This window comes from Hippocampus zosterae, chromosome 11 (assembly GCF_025434085.1).
Source record: "Hippocampus zosterae strain Florida chromosome 11, ASM2543408v3, whole genome shotgun sequence".
Lineage (NCBI taxonomy): Eukaryota > Metazoa > Chordata > Actinopteri > Syngnathiformes > Syngnathidae > Hippocampus > Hippocampus zosterae.
In genome coordinates this window covers 21557313-21574205 of record NC_067461.1, presented here as the reverse complement: position 1 = coordinate 21574205, position 16893 = coordinate 21557313, and the positions used below count along the sequence as shown (strand labels likewise).

General features: G+C 43.8%; 1 protein-coding gene across 11 annotated transcripts in view; it reads right to left on the bottom strand.

Moving 5' to 3' along the window:
- Nucleotides 1-16893, bottom strand: part of gbf1 (golgi brefeldin A resistant guanine nucleotide exchange factor 1) — a 116955-nt gene that overhangs the window by 57048 nt on the left and 43014 nt on the right. For all 11 annotated transcript variants that reach the window (XM_052080990.1, XM_052080993.1, XM_052080994.1 and 8 more), the window contains one exon: nt 7335-7466. In XM_052080990.1, coding sequence (XP_051936950.1) covers nt 7335-7466 — 132 coding nt within the window. The remainder of the gene's footprint in view (nt 1-7334; nt 7467-16893) is intronic.

Sequence of the window (16893 nt, the reverse complement as noted above, 5' to 3'; positions counted from 1 at the left end):
TTGGGACACACAAACCCCTCCACCACGGTAAGGTGACGACTCACGGAGGGCCCCAGAAAATCTCCCTGTGTGGGAGGGCCTCCCTGTGTGGAGTTTGCATGTTCTCCCCAGGCCTGCGTGAGTTTTCTCCGGGTGCTCCGGTTTCCTCCCACATTCCAAAAAAAGCATGCGTGGCAGGCTGATTGAACACTCTAAATTGTCCCTAGGTGTGAGTGTGAGTGTGAATGGTTGTTTGTTTCTGTGTGCCCTGCGATTGGCTGGCAACCGATTCAGGGTGTCCCCCGCCTACTGCCCGAAGACAGCTGGGATAGGCTCCAGCACCCCCGACCCTAGTGAGGATCAAGCGGCTCGGAAGATGAATGAATGAAAGCTGTTAAAGCAGCTCTTGTGACAAAATGTTTTTTTTCACCGTTATTGATGGACAGTAATATTGTGTGAGAGATTATGTGTGAATAACTGCACCAAGTGAAAAATGTTCATGTAAAATTGAAAATCGAAATTGCTATTTCAGTAAATATTTTCATTTGGCACATAGAAAACAGATTCATGATGCCATGTTGATGAGAACATTAAAATGGGGAAAAAAATAGGACAAAAAATGTAAACGGAAATTCAGAAACTATAAAAAATGTGTGAGTAATAACGATTTATTTTTTTGTTCATTTGAGTTAATTATGACAGTTGCATTTTTAATTAGTGTATATATATCTATATATATATTGCGCGTCGTCCCGCACGCGGTCTGTCCTTCCGTCTGTCCCTTTTCAAAACGTACCTACTTCACCTCGCCACTGCGCCGCTCAGGCAGTGGCTCACTACGATCGCGCGGGCATCTTAGCGAAAAAATGTTGTCTACCCACAAGCATTGCAATAAAATTGTTAGTTATTTAGTAGAGCTAAACATCTCTTTATTTTCGTGATAAGCAATGAAGATGAACAAAAAGTAGAACCAAGCAACAACACTTTCGTGGGCCGAAGGCCCACCTCACCAGCCTTCCGCAGGAACGAGCTGATGAGCCGCCCGGAGGGCGGCGAACCACCACCTTACCAGCCTTCCGCAGGAACTAGCTGATGAGCCGCCCGGTGGGCGGCGAACCAGCTAGTATATATATACTAGATGATTATATTTATATATGTGTGTATGTATGTATGTATGTATGTATGTATGTATGTATGTATGTATGTATGTATGTATGTATGTATGTATGTATGTATGTATGCAGAAGATGTTTTTTGAAATGGATTGGTATTAAGGCAGGCAATCACCCCCTGCAAGGAGACCAGAGCAACAAAGCAACAACAATAGAAATGATGCAGCAAAAGCCTTCACTGAATGAAAGAAGTACGTTGGAGTGTCGTTTAAATCAGACCAGCTGCTATATAAAGCAGTTGGAATGCTTCGTAGCATGTGCCACATTGGTCAGGCATCAGTTGAGAAAAAGTACATATTTTCTGCTAACCAGAAGATGGCAGTGTTTGACAACACTCAGATTTAAATGATATTCTATAACATATTAGAATGCTAATTTCATTTTGGTGCAGATACGAATGCAGCCCGTAGGTAATAGGTTGAGGTTGATAGCCTTCTGCTGGATTAAATCCTCTGTAATTAGATACCACATTGAGAATTAACCTTTTTGTATTCCAAATATAACAATTGTGAATTTACTTTTCTTAGTTATACGGTATGATGGACAGTGCGAATAAAGTTTCCACACGCACCTTGTGTTCTTAATAGAACAGCAACAGCTTTAAACAATAAAATGAAAGGGAATCTGTCTGTTGTGGTGAACTGACATCAGGTAAAATTGAACTGCATGATTCAGTGCAGTTCAACATAGCTGTAACTTGGAACTCTGTTGCCTTATTCTTAAGTGTTATCTTAATAATTTCTGCCATCTATTGAATTGGATTTCAATATATTGTAACATTGTGCGTTGCAAAAATAAAATGAATCAAAAGACGCATTTATCACTTTGAATTTATTAAATATACTAAAACCTAAAATCGATATCATTGTAGGTAGAGATATGCAAAGTAATTGCATATTGATTTCATCGACAATACACTGTACAAACACAATTCCAATGAAGTTGGGGCGTTTGTTAAAAAAAATAAAAACAGAAAACTGAGCAAATCATGTTCAACCTATAATTATTTGAATACGCTATAAATACAAGATATTTTCCATATTATCCGCACTAAAAGGCACACTGGATTATGAGGCGCACCTTCAATGAATGGCCTAGTTTGTAATTTATTTCATATATTGGACGCACTGGATTATGAAACGCAATCTACAATGCATTCACTAGACGGAGTTATGTTCGTTCCATTCGACTCGAGAGGCGTTCATGACCGCCTCTGAAAAAAATGTAAATTAACGATTACTTCAGTGAAACTAACTCATTTTGTGATTTCTTCGCTTGATTTTCTCTTTTGATGCATTATTTTCGTAGTTTCATTGAAGGAATCGTTAGTTAACGTTTTTCGGAGGCAGTCATGAACGCCTCTCGAGTCGAACGGAAAAAGAGAAGGCACGGAGACGGACAAAGATGTACCTGTATTTGTTGAGACTGTGAAAACCATTAATAAAGTGTGCATTTTAAAAAAAACAACACCACAGCTTTCCTTTTTTCGGAGCGGCAACAAAAACGTATTTAATAAAGCAGCGACACAGTTTACTGAATGAACAGCAAATTATAACATTGTAAGCATGTCTCCAGCAAGGAGCCATCTTGGGGTCGACATGTTACCGTAATGACCATATACAAGGCGCACCGGATTTTAAGGTGCGCTGTGAGCTTTTAAGAAAATAGAGTGCGGAAAATACTGTAATGTTTAAATTGATAAAATTAATTGTGTTTTGCAAATAATCAATAAATAAGAATGTTATGGCTGCAACATGTTCTAATAAACCTGGGACAGGATCATGCTAACCAGCTCAGGCCACCTCGAGTTGTTTCCGCGGAAATTCAGCTGCGACTTCTTGACTTGGCGTTTGTCTTAAATTGTCTCATGGCTGCTCAATTGCCATGTTCCTCCGCATAACTAATCACTTCAAGTTTGAACTGTGCTTCGTCAGCATGTCTCTTCATAGGTGCCATTTTCCAAGGTTCGAAGCTGTTTTGACCAATGCACGTACCAACATGATATCCGCCTATTGGTGGGCGTGCCTTTCATGCCCACCTTTCCCCTTTAATGTCCGCGTGCTGTCCTCGGTTACGTCCAGATTTTCTCTATTTAAACAGCATGCCTGCATAACATCAGATAGTCAAGCGGAGCGCTCATCGAAGTACACAGCAACATTCACACATTTTTTAAACTCTGTGCTTAGACACAGATGTGTCAGTCGCCCATGCTATTGAAATTATCACTGCTCCATACCATCACAGATGCTGGCTTTTGAACTTTGCATCCACAGCCTGGAGGATAGGACATCCACAATTTCCCAGAGAAGCCGGCAGCGTTTCTGGGTGTTGTTGATGAACAGCTTTTGCTTTGTACAGTAGAGTTTTAAAATGCAGATGTAGCGCCAAAACTTTTCTTTACTGACATTGTTTTTCTGAAGTGTTCCACCTTGACACATTGATGTCGGTTTTTGGATGTAGTGCCACCTGACAACACTGAATATGCATATTTTCTACGATGTGAAGTCATGCAGTTCAAGTCATAGTAAAGTAAGTTTCATCCAAGCAAAACGCAAGTTTGAAAAGATGCAACTCGAGTCTAACTCTAGTCAAATCATGTGACTCAAGTACTCCAACTTTACAAAATGTGGGAGTTCATGTTGGGATTAATGGTTACCTTCATTAATCTGTAGTTGAGTACCAGCATCAATCATGCTGCCCTTGACCAAGACACTCCAACCACCATGCTTGACTCAAATTTGGCTTTGTGCTCCTCAACTGGTCACTCCCAAACACAATTGACACCATCTGAATGGAACAATAAGTTTCTTGGTCTCATTAGACCACAGATTCCAGAAATCCATTTCTTTAAGTCTGATTATTTTGAGCAAATTGATTGAGGCTTTCTTGTGCACCATAACACCTTTTGATGCAGTGTCGAGCACATGGTCTGAGCATAGACAAATCCCCCCCGCCCCCCGCCTTTTCATTCTTTGCATCAATTCTAGCAACATTCTATTTTAAAAACATTTTTTGTCAACCATGGGGAGGTTGTTCTGTTCAATTGTGTTCTAATGTCATGACTGGGATTTGAACCATCGTTACTGTGTGAAAGACACCAACTCACTGCATTGCTCAGGTGTGTTTTCATTGACCATCACTGTTTCGAATCTAGTTACCTCACCATCACAATTCGAAATGGTGTTTGTAGACTTGATCTCATGTTAAGATGGGCAACAGTTGGATAAGGAAAGTCATTTGTGCTGAACTGCAAGAATACTAAGCTTAGCTTAGCATGGTACGTCTCTGGTCAACACCTCACTTGTAGAGAGATCTAGTGTGAGTTAACAAGAATTCTTGTGGGAAAATGTTTCAGAAATCACCACAAATAAATTACAGGCCAATGTAATGCACACATCTGTGGCTCCGGCGGGTTGTGGGAGGACTCATTACCGCTGAGATGCGCTCTTAACAGGCATCCCATGGCAGTAATAGAATTCGTGGTGTGGGGCCAGGGGGGGGGGGGGGGGGGGAGCAAGTGAGCGTGACAGTCGCGACTCAATCTCTTTTCGTGTTTAATTTTATTTTGGATCTTTTACTGCAATGTTTTATTGGTCGTTTTTTTTTTCCCAAACAAGTCATCTCGGGCTATAGGAGAAGCCTAATCAGCCACGAGAAGCACTTGACCAGGTGATAGAGAGAGAGAGAGACCGAGAGAGAGAGAGAGATACTGAGAGAGTGAGCGAGAGAGAGAGAGAGAGAGAGAGCGAGAGAGAGCGAGAGAGAGAGAGAGAGAGAGAGAGAGAGAGAGAGAGAGAGAGGGAGAGAGAGAGAACTACACCATTGCCTGGTGTGATATAAAAGTATTATTTCATCAGAATAGTGTTAAAAGATCAAATTTGGCAAACTAAATTGTTACTTGTAGATGCACGTTATTGTTCGCAAACAGTTAACAACAAAAATCAACTGGGCAGAGTGTGTGCATGGTGATGCTTACGATTATTTGAGTAATCAATGGAATATAATCAAGAGAAGAATGGATTCAGAAAAGATTTGTTTGTGACAGTCCAACATCCGAATCCAACTAGGGATGGGACCATTGCAACAAAATCACAGTTGGCCACTCACCCCGCCCGCACAATAGGCAATTTATCAAAAGGACTCCTTGCAAATTGAACTGTCTGAGTGTGTATGACATTCAGAAACTCCTCATATAATTTGTCATACCTTTTTTTAATCCATAATAAAATGGTGTGTCATTTAAGGAGGACGCAGGTTGCGAACAGAAAGAGGACATGGATGAAAATAAAGACAAAAAAATGTTTTCATGTTTTGAAAGGTGGGGCTCGCTCCCATTCATTTGAATGTAACCAGTGCAGTAAATACGCTGCTCACATATATTTTTAACACAAGCTTTGCTATTTCATCCACAGGTCCATATGAAATTATAAATATGTATCAGAATTGTTGCAAAACAAGATAATGGTACTGCATATAATGTATTTCTATCGCTTAGAGGTGTGTGGTGTGCAGATGTGTCCCGCTTTCTTATAACCCAGAAATTGATTTTTTTGATTGACTATAATTTGAGACATCACCACATTGTGCAAATTTGATTCAACCTTTGAATCTATGCAAAAACAGCCTGCCGGGACTCAGTCACTTGTTAAATGTGACAGAAATCCGCACAAGGTGTGAGAGTTCAGTGGAGTTCCGCCGCACAGTAACCAATTCTCTGAAACTGCTACACAGTCTTGGCTGCTGTCCCGCAGCTCAGTTCCAGGGTGTTGGCAGTCTTCTTATAGCTTTGGCCACCATTATGTAAAGAATTGGTTTTTGGGAGTGAAAAAAGTGTGAGCGAAAAAAGACTAAAATGAACACACCTGCTTCCCATACTTACCAGACACTTTGCCACACGAACGAGTCACATGACACTGGGGATGAAAAATGGCTAATTGGGCCCTATTTCGACAGCTCACCTAGGGGTGTAGTTTTTAGTTGCCAGCGTTTTATACATAAATGGTTGTGAATTTAGTCGGGACAGTAAATTTTATACACTATAATACGAGCTATAAAACATTGTTTATTTGAGATATACAGTATATATATATCTTTTCTCTATAGCTATAGATATATAGATATATACATACACACACACATGCACACACACACGCACATGCACATCTTTTTTTTCCAAGATGGCCTCGAATCGGCAGCCGACGGCAAGTGCTCTTCAAGAGAATTGCTTTTTTTAAATTGTTTTTGTCTTTTGTTTTGTCACAGGGTTTTTGGTCAGGTTTTTTTGGCCTCGACATTCATCAAAGGAGAAGAATCTGTTTGGTGGTTCCGTCTTCTCGGCAGTACACATGTACCAGCACTGAATTTGATTGGGAGGAATGTCGGCGCCATTTGACTGTTGGTGCTAGACAGACCCAGGGCACTTGTGTTGTTTGCGCCTGTAATGGACAGCATTTGTCACAGCCCTGTTTTGTTCAGCGGAAATGTCGGCAGGGTTAGACAGTATGCGTTGGTGCGGCTGCATGAATGGCTGCTGAAGTTGAGGATGACAAGAGAGGAGTGTATTTGGAACTGAGTCACTGCTTGGAATTGAAACAGATTTACATGGGCTGGAGAAGTGAACCCATCTCTTTTTTTCCTCAATGGACGCTGCAGCTTTTTGTTTACTTTGAAACTTAGCTTGTAGCCGACGTGTGCACATTTTGAGCATGACGTCTCTGATTTACTGGTGAAAGGACACTTTGATTATCTCATTTTTCACCTAGAACTGCTTTCAAACAACAAAGCGTATGAGGGAAAAGTGGTTAAGATTACATGACTGTCTGTGTTTTTTATGTAATGTGTTGTGTTTACTATTTTACTTTGTGTTAACTGTTTTGTTAAGCGCTTTGTTACAGCTGCAGCTGTTGTGAAAGCGGCATATAAATCAGGATGTATTGTATTGTATTGTATTGATATTGTAACAAAGTGTTCTTTCTTCAGTACCACCTCATAAAAAAGGTAAACTAATGAAGTATTAAGAAAAATATGAGAAAATGTGAGGGAAGTGCGTGTGCAATACTTTAAGTACATGCAAGTCTTTTCAAAATGAACAGTCAGTAATTGCATTTGTTAATGTGTAATTCCACACAGAGTACTGTGGACGATGAGTGTTTCAAATTTGTAGAAAGAGGGGTAAGTTCTTACCTATTAAGCCATACGACAAGAACTTGTTGACAGAGGTAAGGGCAAGGCCTGTGATTGGTCCAGTGGTATCCTCCGAGCGGACAACTTCAAGGAATGGCCGTAGGAATACATTGGGTTCAACATCTGACAGTTCTGCAAATAAGGAAAAAGAGGTAAAAAATAATTAAAAAGATGATACATTCTGAATATTTTTAAACACGATAGGAAAAATGAAAAAAAAAATCACACTATTGATATAAATCCAGGACTTAAAAGTCTTACTTAATCTTAAAATAAGATAAGAAAACCTGTGACCAACAATGCTAATGTGAAAACACTGGGTAAAACCCGACCAGAGTAAACAATACAGCACATCGTCACGTAATCTCTTTTATAGGGCAGCAAATTTTGCTGGGTGTTCCACTTTGGGAAACCACCTTCAAGAATTTTTCAAGGGAACATTCCAAGAGAGAGTGGGGTCATGAGGAGTTAAGCAAAAAATAAAAAAGGGTTAAAAAAAAAACAAAAGGCAAAGTTAGTGGAGTCATGCACGCCATAGTGAAACACTGAGTACATGCCCTTGCAATACCATGTATATCATGGCTCCAGTCCAGGCATAGAAAAACAACTTGGGCATCAAAAGAGCTGCAGTGAGAGCCCAACTAATTTCTAAAACTGCACATGTGACCACCATAAATAAGCGTCTGATATCCAATAGCCCTGTGGCTTTGTTTAGAAATAAAATATGGAATCATTTGGAAACTCAAAGAGACTTTATCTGCCGCCAAGGTCACTTTAAGGCTCTCTTACTTTCAAAGGCAAACCTATTACTTTCTGCTTTATTGAATATTTTTTCACCTGGTGTTTTATTTCGGGGTAAATCTGAGAGCTTTGAGCAGTCACAGTTTTTTGGAGTGGGAGTAGTGAGGGGTTAACCGAGTGTAAATTTAGAACCAAGCAAAAAAATAAATAAGTAAAAAATTCACTGTAAGAGTGTTTGCATAATAAGGCAACCAGACCAATGTACACTCGATTCATTTAGTAGACTGAAAAGATATGAATCGAGATTAATTGTTCACTGTATCGATTACTCATTGATAAAAGGGGTTTGAGTATTGCATTGTGTTTCGATGTAGGGGGGAAAATGTAGTATTTATGGAAGCCAGGTGCCCAAATGAATCTGTCAATAGATCCTGATGAAGACTTCTTCAGAGGTGATCACCCAATAAGTGCTCTAGCTTCTTTCCTAAAGACCAGATTGGAAAACTAAATTGTGCTGTATTGATCTGGATGGCCATCAGTGCACACGGTGCTGACTGAAGCCACGTGTCAATGGCCATCACCAATCTGAAATAAAGCCCAATTACAGACTCGGTATTTCGACTCAGCCTGCGGTCAGGGTGAAACAACCACCCAAAAGCCAGATGACCTCTACATTCAATTGACAACAAACAAGAAAATAAGCACCTGAGGAGTAAAGCAGGCAGGCGTAAATGTGCAGTACATGTTGCCATCATTTGAGTTTGCTCATTTAGGCCAAACAAAACATGAGCTGAAATTGCTATAAAACCAAAGTTGTAAAATATTGGTTGTGTACAGACTCTGATTGACCGTGAGCCTAATCCTCTCAAGCTCTCACCCAGCGAGAGCCCCATCTTTCTGCTCTGAGTATCCAGCCATGTGTGGATTACTACTCCAAATGACCCCAGCAAAAAGAAAAGGTGCGGGGGTGAACCTCAAACCCCCAGGAGAGCACCTCGGGATGAAGCTGGCTTACTGCAGAAACAGAAGCTCTCTTTAACACATGCACATCTATTGGCACTGGAGCAGAAAAGGCTTAGAACAGAAGGAGAAGAAAACAGCAGATGAAACTGAGCAGGAGACAAACGTTGTCCAGACAATGACGAAAAGAACTGAACATCAGAAACGGAGTACAAACAATACCCACGGTGTACCAAACCTTCCAACTATAAAACTAATAATTATTTCCATCTGGAGCCTCAACAGATTATATTGTAAGGCAATCTAAGAAGAGTCAAGAGTTATACAAACAGGGCAGTCTTAGGCCGAATCACAGTATTGAAGAGTAGATCAAGTACATCAAAAGCAGAGTAGGATTACATTGTAACTCTCCTTGACGTGAAAATGAGTAATATCTTCATCTCACAAGTTCAATTTAAGGTGGGTTTCGATTTCTGCCTTTATCTATTTAGGCTGGAGTTTCTGTAAAGGCTATTTCAACTGACTTAAGTTTACATTTGAGCTTATATATGTATTTGACGAAACCGCTGTTTTTTTCCCCTTTTCATTAAGTGAAACATTGTTTCTCAAGCTAACAATGTGTCAAGATTTCCCAAAAATGACAATCTCGAGATTTCGCCAAAGGCCAATCAACCAGGTTACAACATGAAGAATTTAAAAAATATTTGATAGCTGCTGGAGAAAAAAATTTTGCCTATTTGGGGAATGCTTTTGCGTGATATCTTAAATTAATAAATTATGCTTGTGTAGTGACTTCTATATACATAATTCACCACCAACTGCAAACGTGTGAATGCAATGTTGCATATGCGTGTCAGAGAGTTCACGATTTGGTAACGGGGTACAAATAATTGCAGTCCCTTTAAGAACCGCCATGTTTATCTGCTTGTTTCTATGGAAACCGACTTTCGGCGAGTCTCGGTCGGCGCGGGAAATTTTGCTGCTGTTTGTGTTAATAAAAAAATGACACACTCTCTCCGAGTGTGAACGTGAGAAATTGTCGCTTTCTTCGCGTTGCTACAATTTCCACACTGGTGACCCTCGACGTTTTTTGCTGGACGATTCCAGACCGCGAAGATGTCCGTGAACGCTGTTTCGCTCAAGCTCCCCGAGTTTTGGGAATCAGGTGCGTCTGCTTGGTTCGCTCAGACTGAGGCCCAGTTCGCCCTACGCGACATCACTGCGGATACTACGAGATACTACTACGTTGTTTCCGCGCTGGGCGGTTTGACGGCGTCCAGGGTCGTGAGTTTCCTCAAATCTCCTCCGACAGAAGGACGATATGATGCGCTGAAGGCTCACTTATTGAAAACCTTTGAACTTTCCGACGCTGAACGGGCCGACAAACTTTTTTCTCTCCACGGCCTGGGGGACGGCAAGCCCTCCGAGTTAATGGATCGTATGCTCGAGCTGCTAGGCGAGCACAAACCGTACTTTCTTTTTCTTCACCAGTTACCCACCCAGGTGAGGGCAGCTTTGGCTAACACCGCTATCACTGACTGTAGAGAGCTCGCTGCGGAGGCTGATAAATTTTTCCTGGCCGGCAACACTGTGCAGCGGCTCTCCTCCCCGTGACTGCCGCTAGTGCCTCCGATAATTACGCACTCGTCGCGGCGGCTCTCCCTCACCCGCGGCAGGCTACTGGTTTATGTTTTTACCACGGCAAGTTCGGACCGAAGGCTAAGAGGTGAGTTCGGCGTGCTCGTTCGGCAGGCCGGGAAACACCGCGGCCGGTGCTGATTAGTGGCCATGAGCGTCGGCAACGTTGGCGGGCTGCTTTTCATATGCGACTCTATCTCTGGACGCCGTTTCCTCTGCGACACAGGGGCACAACGCAGCATTTTGCCCGCATCGCAGATTGACATGGTAGCTGACAGCCACGGCCCTCCTTTGGCAGCTGCGAATGGGAGCCCCATTCGCATCTACGGCATGGGGTTCGTGGAACTGTGCTTCGGTGGGCAGCGCTTTAGTTGGAACTTAGTTTAGTTGTTACAGCGCGGGTCGATGTACCTCTTTTGGGGGCGGATTTTTTTGTGCGCTCATGGACTTTTGGTGCATGTGAAAAACCAACGCTTAATAGACTCTGCCACTTTCTGTTCTTACGCGTGCACACTCGGACCACCCGATGTTATCCGCCTCTCCAGCATAGAACACCACATCGCCACCACGGGCCCACCGGTCTACGCCCGAGCGCGGCGCCTGAACCCGGCCAAGCTGGCTGTGGCCAAGACGGAGTTCGACAACATGGAGCGCCTGGGAATTGTCCGCCGCTCTAACAGCCCTTGGGCCGCTCCTCTCCACATGGTCCCTAAACCCGGTGGCGGCTGCCGCACTTGTGGAGATTATCGACGGCTCAACAACGCTACTATGCCCGACCGTTACCCTGTACCGCACATCGGGCTCAACGACGCTACTACGCCCGACCGTTACCCTGTACCGCACGTCCAGGATTTCTCAGCTCACCTAGCCAGCACTGTGATTTTCTCAAAGGTCGACCTCGTAAGGGGCTACCATCAGGTTCCCGTTCACCCGCCGACATCCCTAAAACGGCCCTGATCACACCTTTTGGATTGTTTGAGTTTCTACGCATGCCGTTTGGGCGTAAGAACGCTGCTCAGACCTTCCAACGCCTGATGGACTCTGTACTGCGGGACCTTCCCTTTGTTTTCATGTACCTTGACGACATCCTGGTAGCAAGTTCTTCCACGTCAGACCACATGGCACACCTCCGAACCCTTTTTCAAAGGCTCAGTCAACACGGACTTATCATCAACCCTGCGAAGTGCCAGTTTGGCCTCTCCACAATAGACTTTTTAGGGCACAGGGTCACGGAGGCAGGCGCAGTTCCTCTCCCGTCGTCCAAGGTGGAGGCCGTCACAGCGTTCCAACGCCCAGTCACCGTGAAGTCCCTGCAGGAATTTCTTGGCATGGTGAACTTCTATCATCGTTTCATCCCGGGAGCGGCTCGCACTATGCGGCTTCTATATGAGGCCCTTAAAGGCAAGAAGCCCAAACACACTGTTGACTGGACTGAAAGCAGGGTCAGGGCTTTTATGGACACCAAAGCAGCTTTGGCACGGGCTACGATGCTGGCACATCCCTCCTTTTCTGCCCCTGTGGCACTGACCACGGATGCTTCGGACTATGCGGTGGGGGCGGTGTTTGAACAATGGATGGACGGTACCTGGCAGCCTCTCGTTTTTTCAGTAGGCAGTTACGCCCCCCTGAGCGAAAGTACAGTATTTTCGACCGTGAACTGCTTGGGATGTACCTCGCCATCCACCATTCTCGACACATGCTGGAAGGCCGCCGGTTTACAGTTTACGTCGACCACAAACCGTTGACTTTCGCCATGTCCAAGGCAGCAGAACCATGGTCCGCCCGACAGCAACGCCAGCTGTCCTATGTCTCCGAATTTACTACAGACATTCAACACGTGTCGGGGAAAGACAACTGTGTTGCTGACTGCCTCTCCAGAGCCATAGCTGGAGCGGTCCACCTGGGTCTCGACTACTGCAGTATGGCGAAGGACCAGGTTTCCGACACCACAGTGCAGCAGTGCCGGTCGTCCACTACAGGTTTGCAGCTGAGGGACATGGTTTTTGGCAGCTCCGGCGCCACTTTGCTCTGTGACGTCTCCACAGGCACACCTCGGACTGTGGTTCCCTTCAGCTGGCGACGGCCGTTTTTCGATGCTGTCCATGGACTCTCTCACCCAGGGACCAACGCCTCTCAAAGACTGGTGGCAGCCAAGTTCGTGTGGCACGGCCTGAGGAAGGATGTCAGAGATTGGGCTCGTGCCTGCGTGGAGTGCCAGCGAGCCAAGGTGCACCGCCACACCAAGACCCCTTTGGAACACTTTCACGTGCCTGAGCGACGTTTCGACCATGTCAACGTCGACCTGGTTGGCCCCCTGCCCCCTTCTCGGGGGTGCACTCACCTGTTAATTATGGTCGACCGCACCACACGTTGGGGGAAGGTCGCCCCGCTCTCGTCCATTACATCAGTCGATGTGGCACGAGCGTTTATTGGCACCTGGATATCCCGTTTTGGCACCCCTTCGGATATTTCCTCGGATCGCGGCGTGCAGTTCACTTCTGAGCTTTGGACTGCAGTGGCAGACGGCTTAGGGGTGAAGTTGCACCGCACCACAGCGTATCACCCGCAGGCCAACGGCCTTTGCGAACGTTTCCACCGGTCGATGAAGGCTGCTCTTCGTGCCACTTTGAAGGATGGCAACTGGATTGACAGACTCCCGTGGGTCATGCTGGGCATCAGGACGGCGCCTAAGGAGGATCTCCGGTCTTCCTCTGCGGAGCTGGTTTATGGCCAGCCTCTGCGGGTGCCTGGAGATTTTGTGCCGACTGCTTCGACTCCTTGGTCGGCCACGACACAAGGCTCCACCCACTTGGACAATGCCAGGCTCTTTGCCCTGCTGCCCACTTCTTGCCACGGTGTACCAGGTTCTCACATGCCCAAGGACCTCCTGTCAGCTGGTTATGTGTTCATTCGCGTTGATGGGCACAGAGGGCCCTTGCGCCCTCCTTATGAGGGCCCCTTCCGAGTTTTGGAGGCGGGACAGAAACATTTTGTCATTGACATGGGGGGTAAACCCGAGCGGGTCTCGGTGGACCGCCTTAAGCCAGCTCACTTGGACTTGGCCGGGCCGGTTGAAGTGGCTTGCCCGCCGAGGCGAGGTCGTCCTCCTACCGGAAGCTTGTCTCCTGGCCTTCTCCCCACTGACCCTTTCCCCGTGACTTCCCCGTCTTCGGTTTCTCCTGTTCCTGCGCGACCGCCCCCTGCGGATGCGCTTCCTCTCTCCCCCGTACGGCGTAGCCGGATTCGCCCCCCGCGACGTGAACTTTAGAGTGTCTATTTTTGTTGGGTTGAATTCTGGGGGGACGTGTGTAGTGACTTCTAAATACATAATTCACCACCAACTGCAAACGTGTGAATGCAATGTTGCATATGCGTGTCAGAGAGTTCACGATTTGGTAACGGGGTAGAAATAATCGCAGTCCCTTTAAGGACCGCCATGTTTATCTGCTTGTTTCTATGGAAACCGACTTTCGGCGGGTCTCGTCCGCGCGGGAAGTTTTGCTGCTGTTTGTGCTAATAAAAAAATGACACAATCTCTCAGAGTGCGAACGTGAGAAATTGTCGCTTTCTTCGCGGTGCTACAATTTCCACACTACCTTTGTTTTAGTGCTCAAAAGGAAACAAATAAAAGTATCGAAATTTTAAAAAGAGTCGTGTAGTTGGTTGTTGTTAATAATAATGTTTATCACACACTTAGAATGACTTGGCACTTTTTTTGTTTAGTTTTTTACACTTGCATGAGAGAAAACCAACATCCTCCATAGCAGTAAAATGACAGATATCATTCACAAAATACATACCAAATATTTCACTTAAAATGTTCTTTTTCTACCACTTAAGGGACAGTGCTATGTGTGAGTGACAGAGATGGAAAAACATGTAAATAAATGTAAATTTTACACCCAATTAATACCACAGACAAGAAGCACAAAAGAGACAACACCCTAAAAATTTTGGGTGTAGCCTACCAGAAGTGGTTGTTTATTTCTGCACTTGATTTTCTCATGATGAACAGTGTTATTTCTGAAGTGCTAACTTACAGCCCTGTGATTTAAGGGTCTCTTAATTATTTTTTATTATCCAAAGCAAGTTCAGTGTTGAGAACTTGTATTGCTCAGAAAAATGTTCTTACTGTTTTTGATGTTAACCTAAGCACTTTTTATGAACCTAATGTTCTATTTTTATTTTGTAATTATTTGGAGATTTAAAATAAACAAAAACGGTGATATTCACCCTGGTGATCGAAACTAATGGTTGCAGGTAGGACTTGCACGTGAATGACTCGCACTGCATCTGATCAAGTCAGTTTACAAACAATGAAAGACTTTCTAATGCCACTTTTTTGTCTTTTGATCTGCCTGAATAATGTAATAAATAAAAAATGAAAATAGGGGTTTTTCTCAGCACTTTTTAGATTAATTGATCTAATGAATCTATTTTAATCTAATTACAGATCATATTGAATTAATCTCACAATTTTTTTTAATCGCTTGATAGCCCTAATTCAAGCACTCCACATAGTAAGTACGGCAAGAGCAAAGAAAAAGCAGCAGACAAAGGAAGGGCTGATTTTGTCATTGGTGGCGCAGTGGTCCAAAACCAACACTGATGGCCATTGATTTAGACCTGTTTTCAGCTAAAATTAGGTCAGACTTTTCGTTGCAGGGGCTGAGGTTGCTGATACTGAGAAGAAATGTGACACCAATCAGGACAACAAAGCAAATCTAGAGAGAAAACTCCTATGCTCACTTGTTGAAAAAAAAGTCTTCTATACCTTCATTGAAACAATACAGACCATTGGAAATTAATTGCAAATGAACTGTTTTTAGCGATGTTCAAGCAGCAGCATGAGTGGTTGGCACATCCACCTCACAGTTCTGAGGGTGGGGGTTCAAAACTCAGCTCCGAACTTGCCTTCATATTCAGGTTCTCCGTGGGCTTGCATGGGCTCTCTGCACGTACTCTGAGGTCCTCCCACATTGTTAAAAACATGTTTCTCATAACAAATTCATCTGCAGACGTAAATTAGAGTGTTTTTCTTTATACGCGCTGTGATTACCTCTTGCAAGTCAGCTGAGACAGGAGTGAGGATCAGCGGTACAGCGAATGGATGAATGGAGCAATAGGAGGCTCAAAAGTTCTGGTTGGCTGTGAAATGGTCACCCGAAATGTGTATCATATTGCAGAAACGATGATCTTTTGTTATTGTGTAAGGTATTGCATTTTATTTTTATTTTGCAGTTTGGGATAATATATAGTTTCTGAACAGATCTTGATAAACAACTCAATGAAAAAGTGTTCATTTGAGCCAGACGGTGGCGTGGGATCCTCACGCGTGCACATGATCTGAATGTTACCACCTCTGCTTCAGTTTGAGCCAGGAAAAACGCTGACCATGCAGAACGTCATTGACTCTTCTTGGTTGGGTTGGAGTCTGTCAGTCACTGTGCTGTTCTGCACCTGTTATTCTACAGCATACAAAAAGTGTATTTTGTATGCTGCACGCATTGCACAGAGACTGCATTACTGCAACAGCAAATCTCCCTTCGCTACCGGAGGATAAGGATTGAGCTAGCCCCCGAAAAGCAGAAAAATAAGTTTAATTGACAGCTCTTGAAATGCGGTGGATTTTTATCATTAAGCATTCATCCACCCATCCACTGAACCGTTTATCCTCACTAGGATCCGGCGTACACTGGAGCCTATACCAGCTGTTTTCAGGAGAGAGGCGGGGTACACCTTTAACAGGTGTACCCCGACCAATGCCCTAAAGTCATTCGTAGGGCATTGGTCAAAGTCATATGAAAGCGTACAATTCCAAATGAAACTGCATATTGCACGGGCCATTATTGGACGAGATATCTTTCAACAGCCATGTTTAGTATGACCATATATAATGTTGCATCCTCATTGGGTAAAACGTTTAGTTTGTCTTGTCAACAACAGATGTTTCCGTGTTTGTTCAAATGACCCGCCTACCTGACACATACTGTGTATTCTTGATCAACAAATTGTACGATACCGGAATATTCAAATGTTCGATAGCGAGAGCTGTTATACTTGTTAATAGCTTAATTTTAAGAACATCCACGGCATTTGGATCTCTAGTAATCTATTTTCTTTACAGAGCTGTAATACTTGTTAATAGTTTAATTTTAAGAACATCCACTGCATTTGGATCTCTAGTAATCTATTTTCTTTACATATTTCCAATGTTATG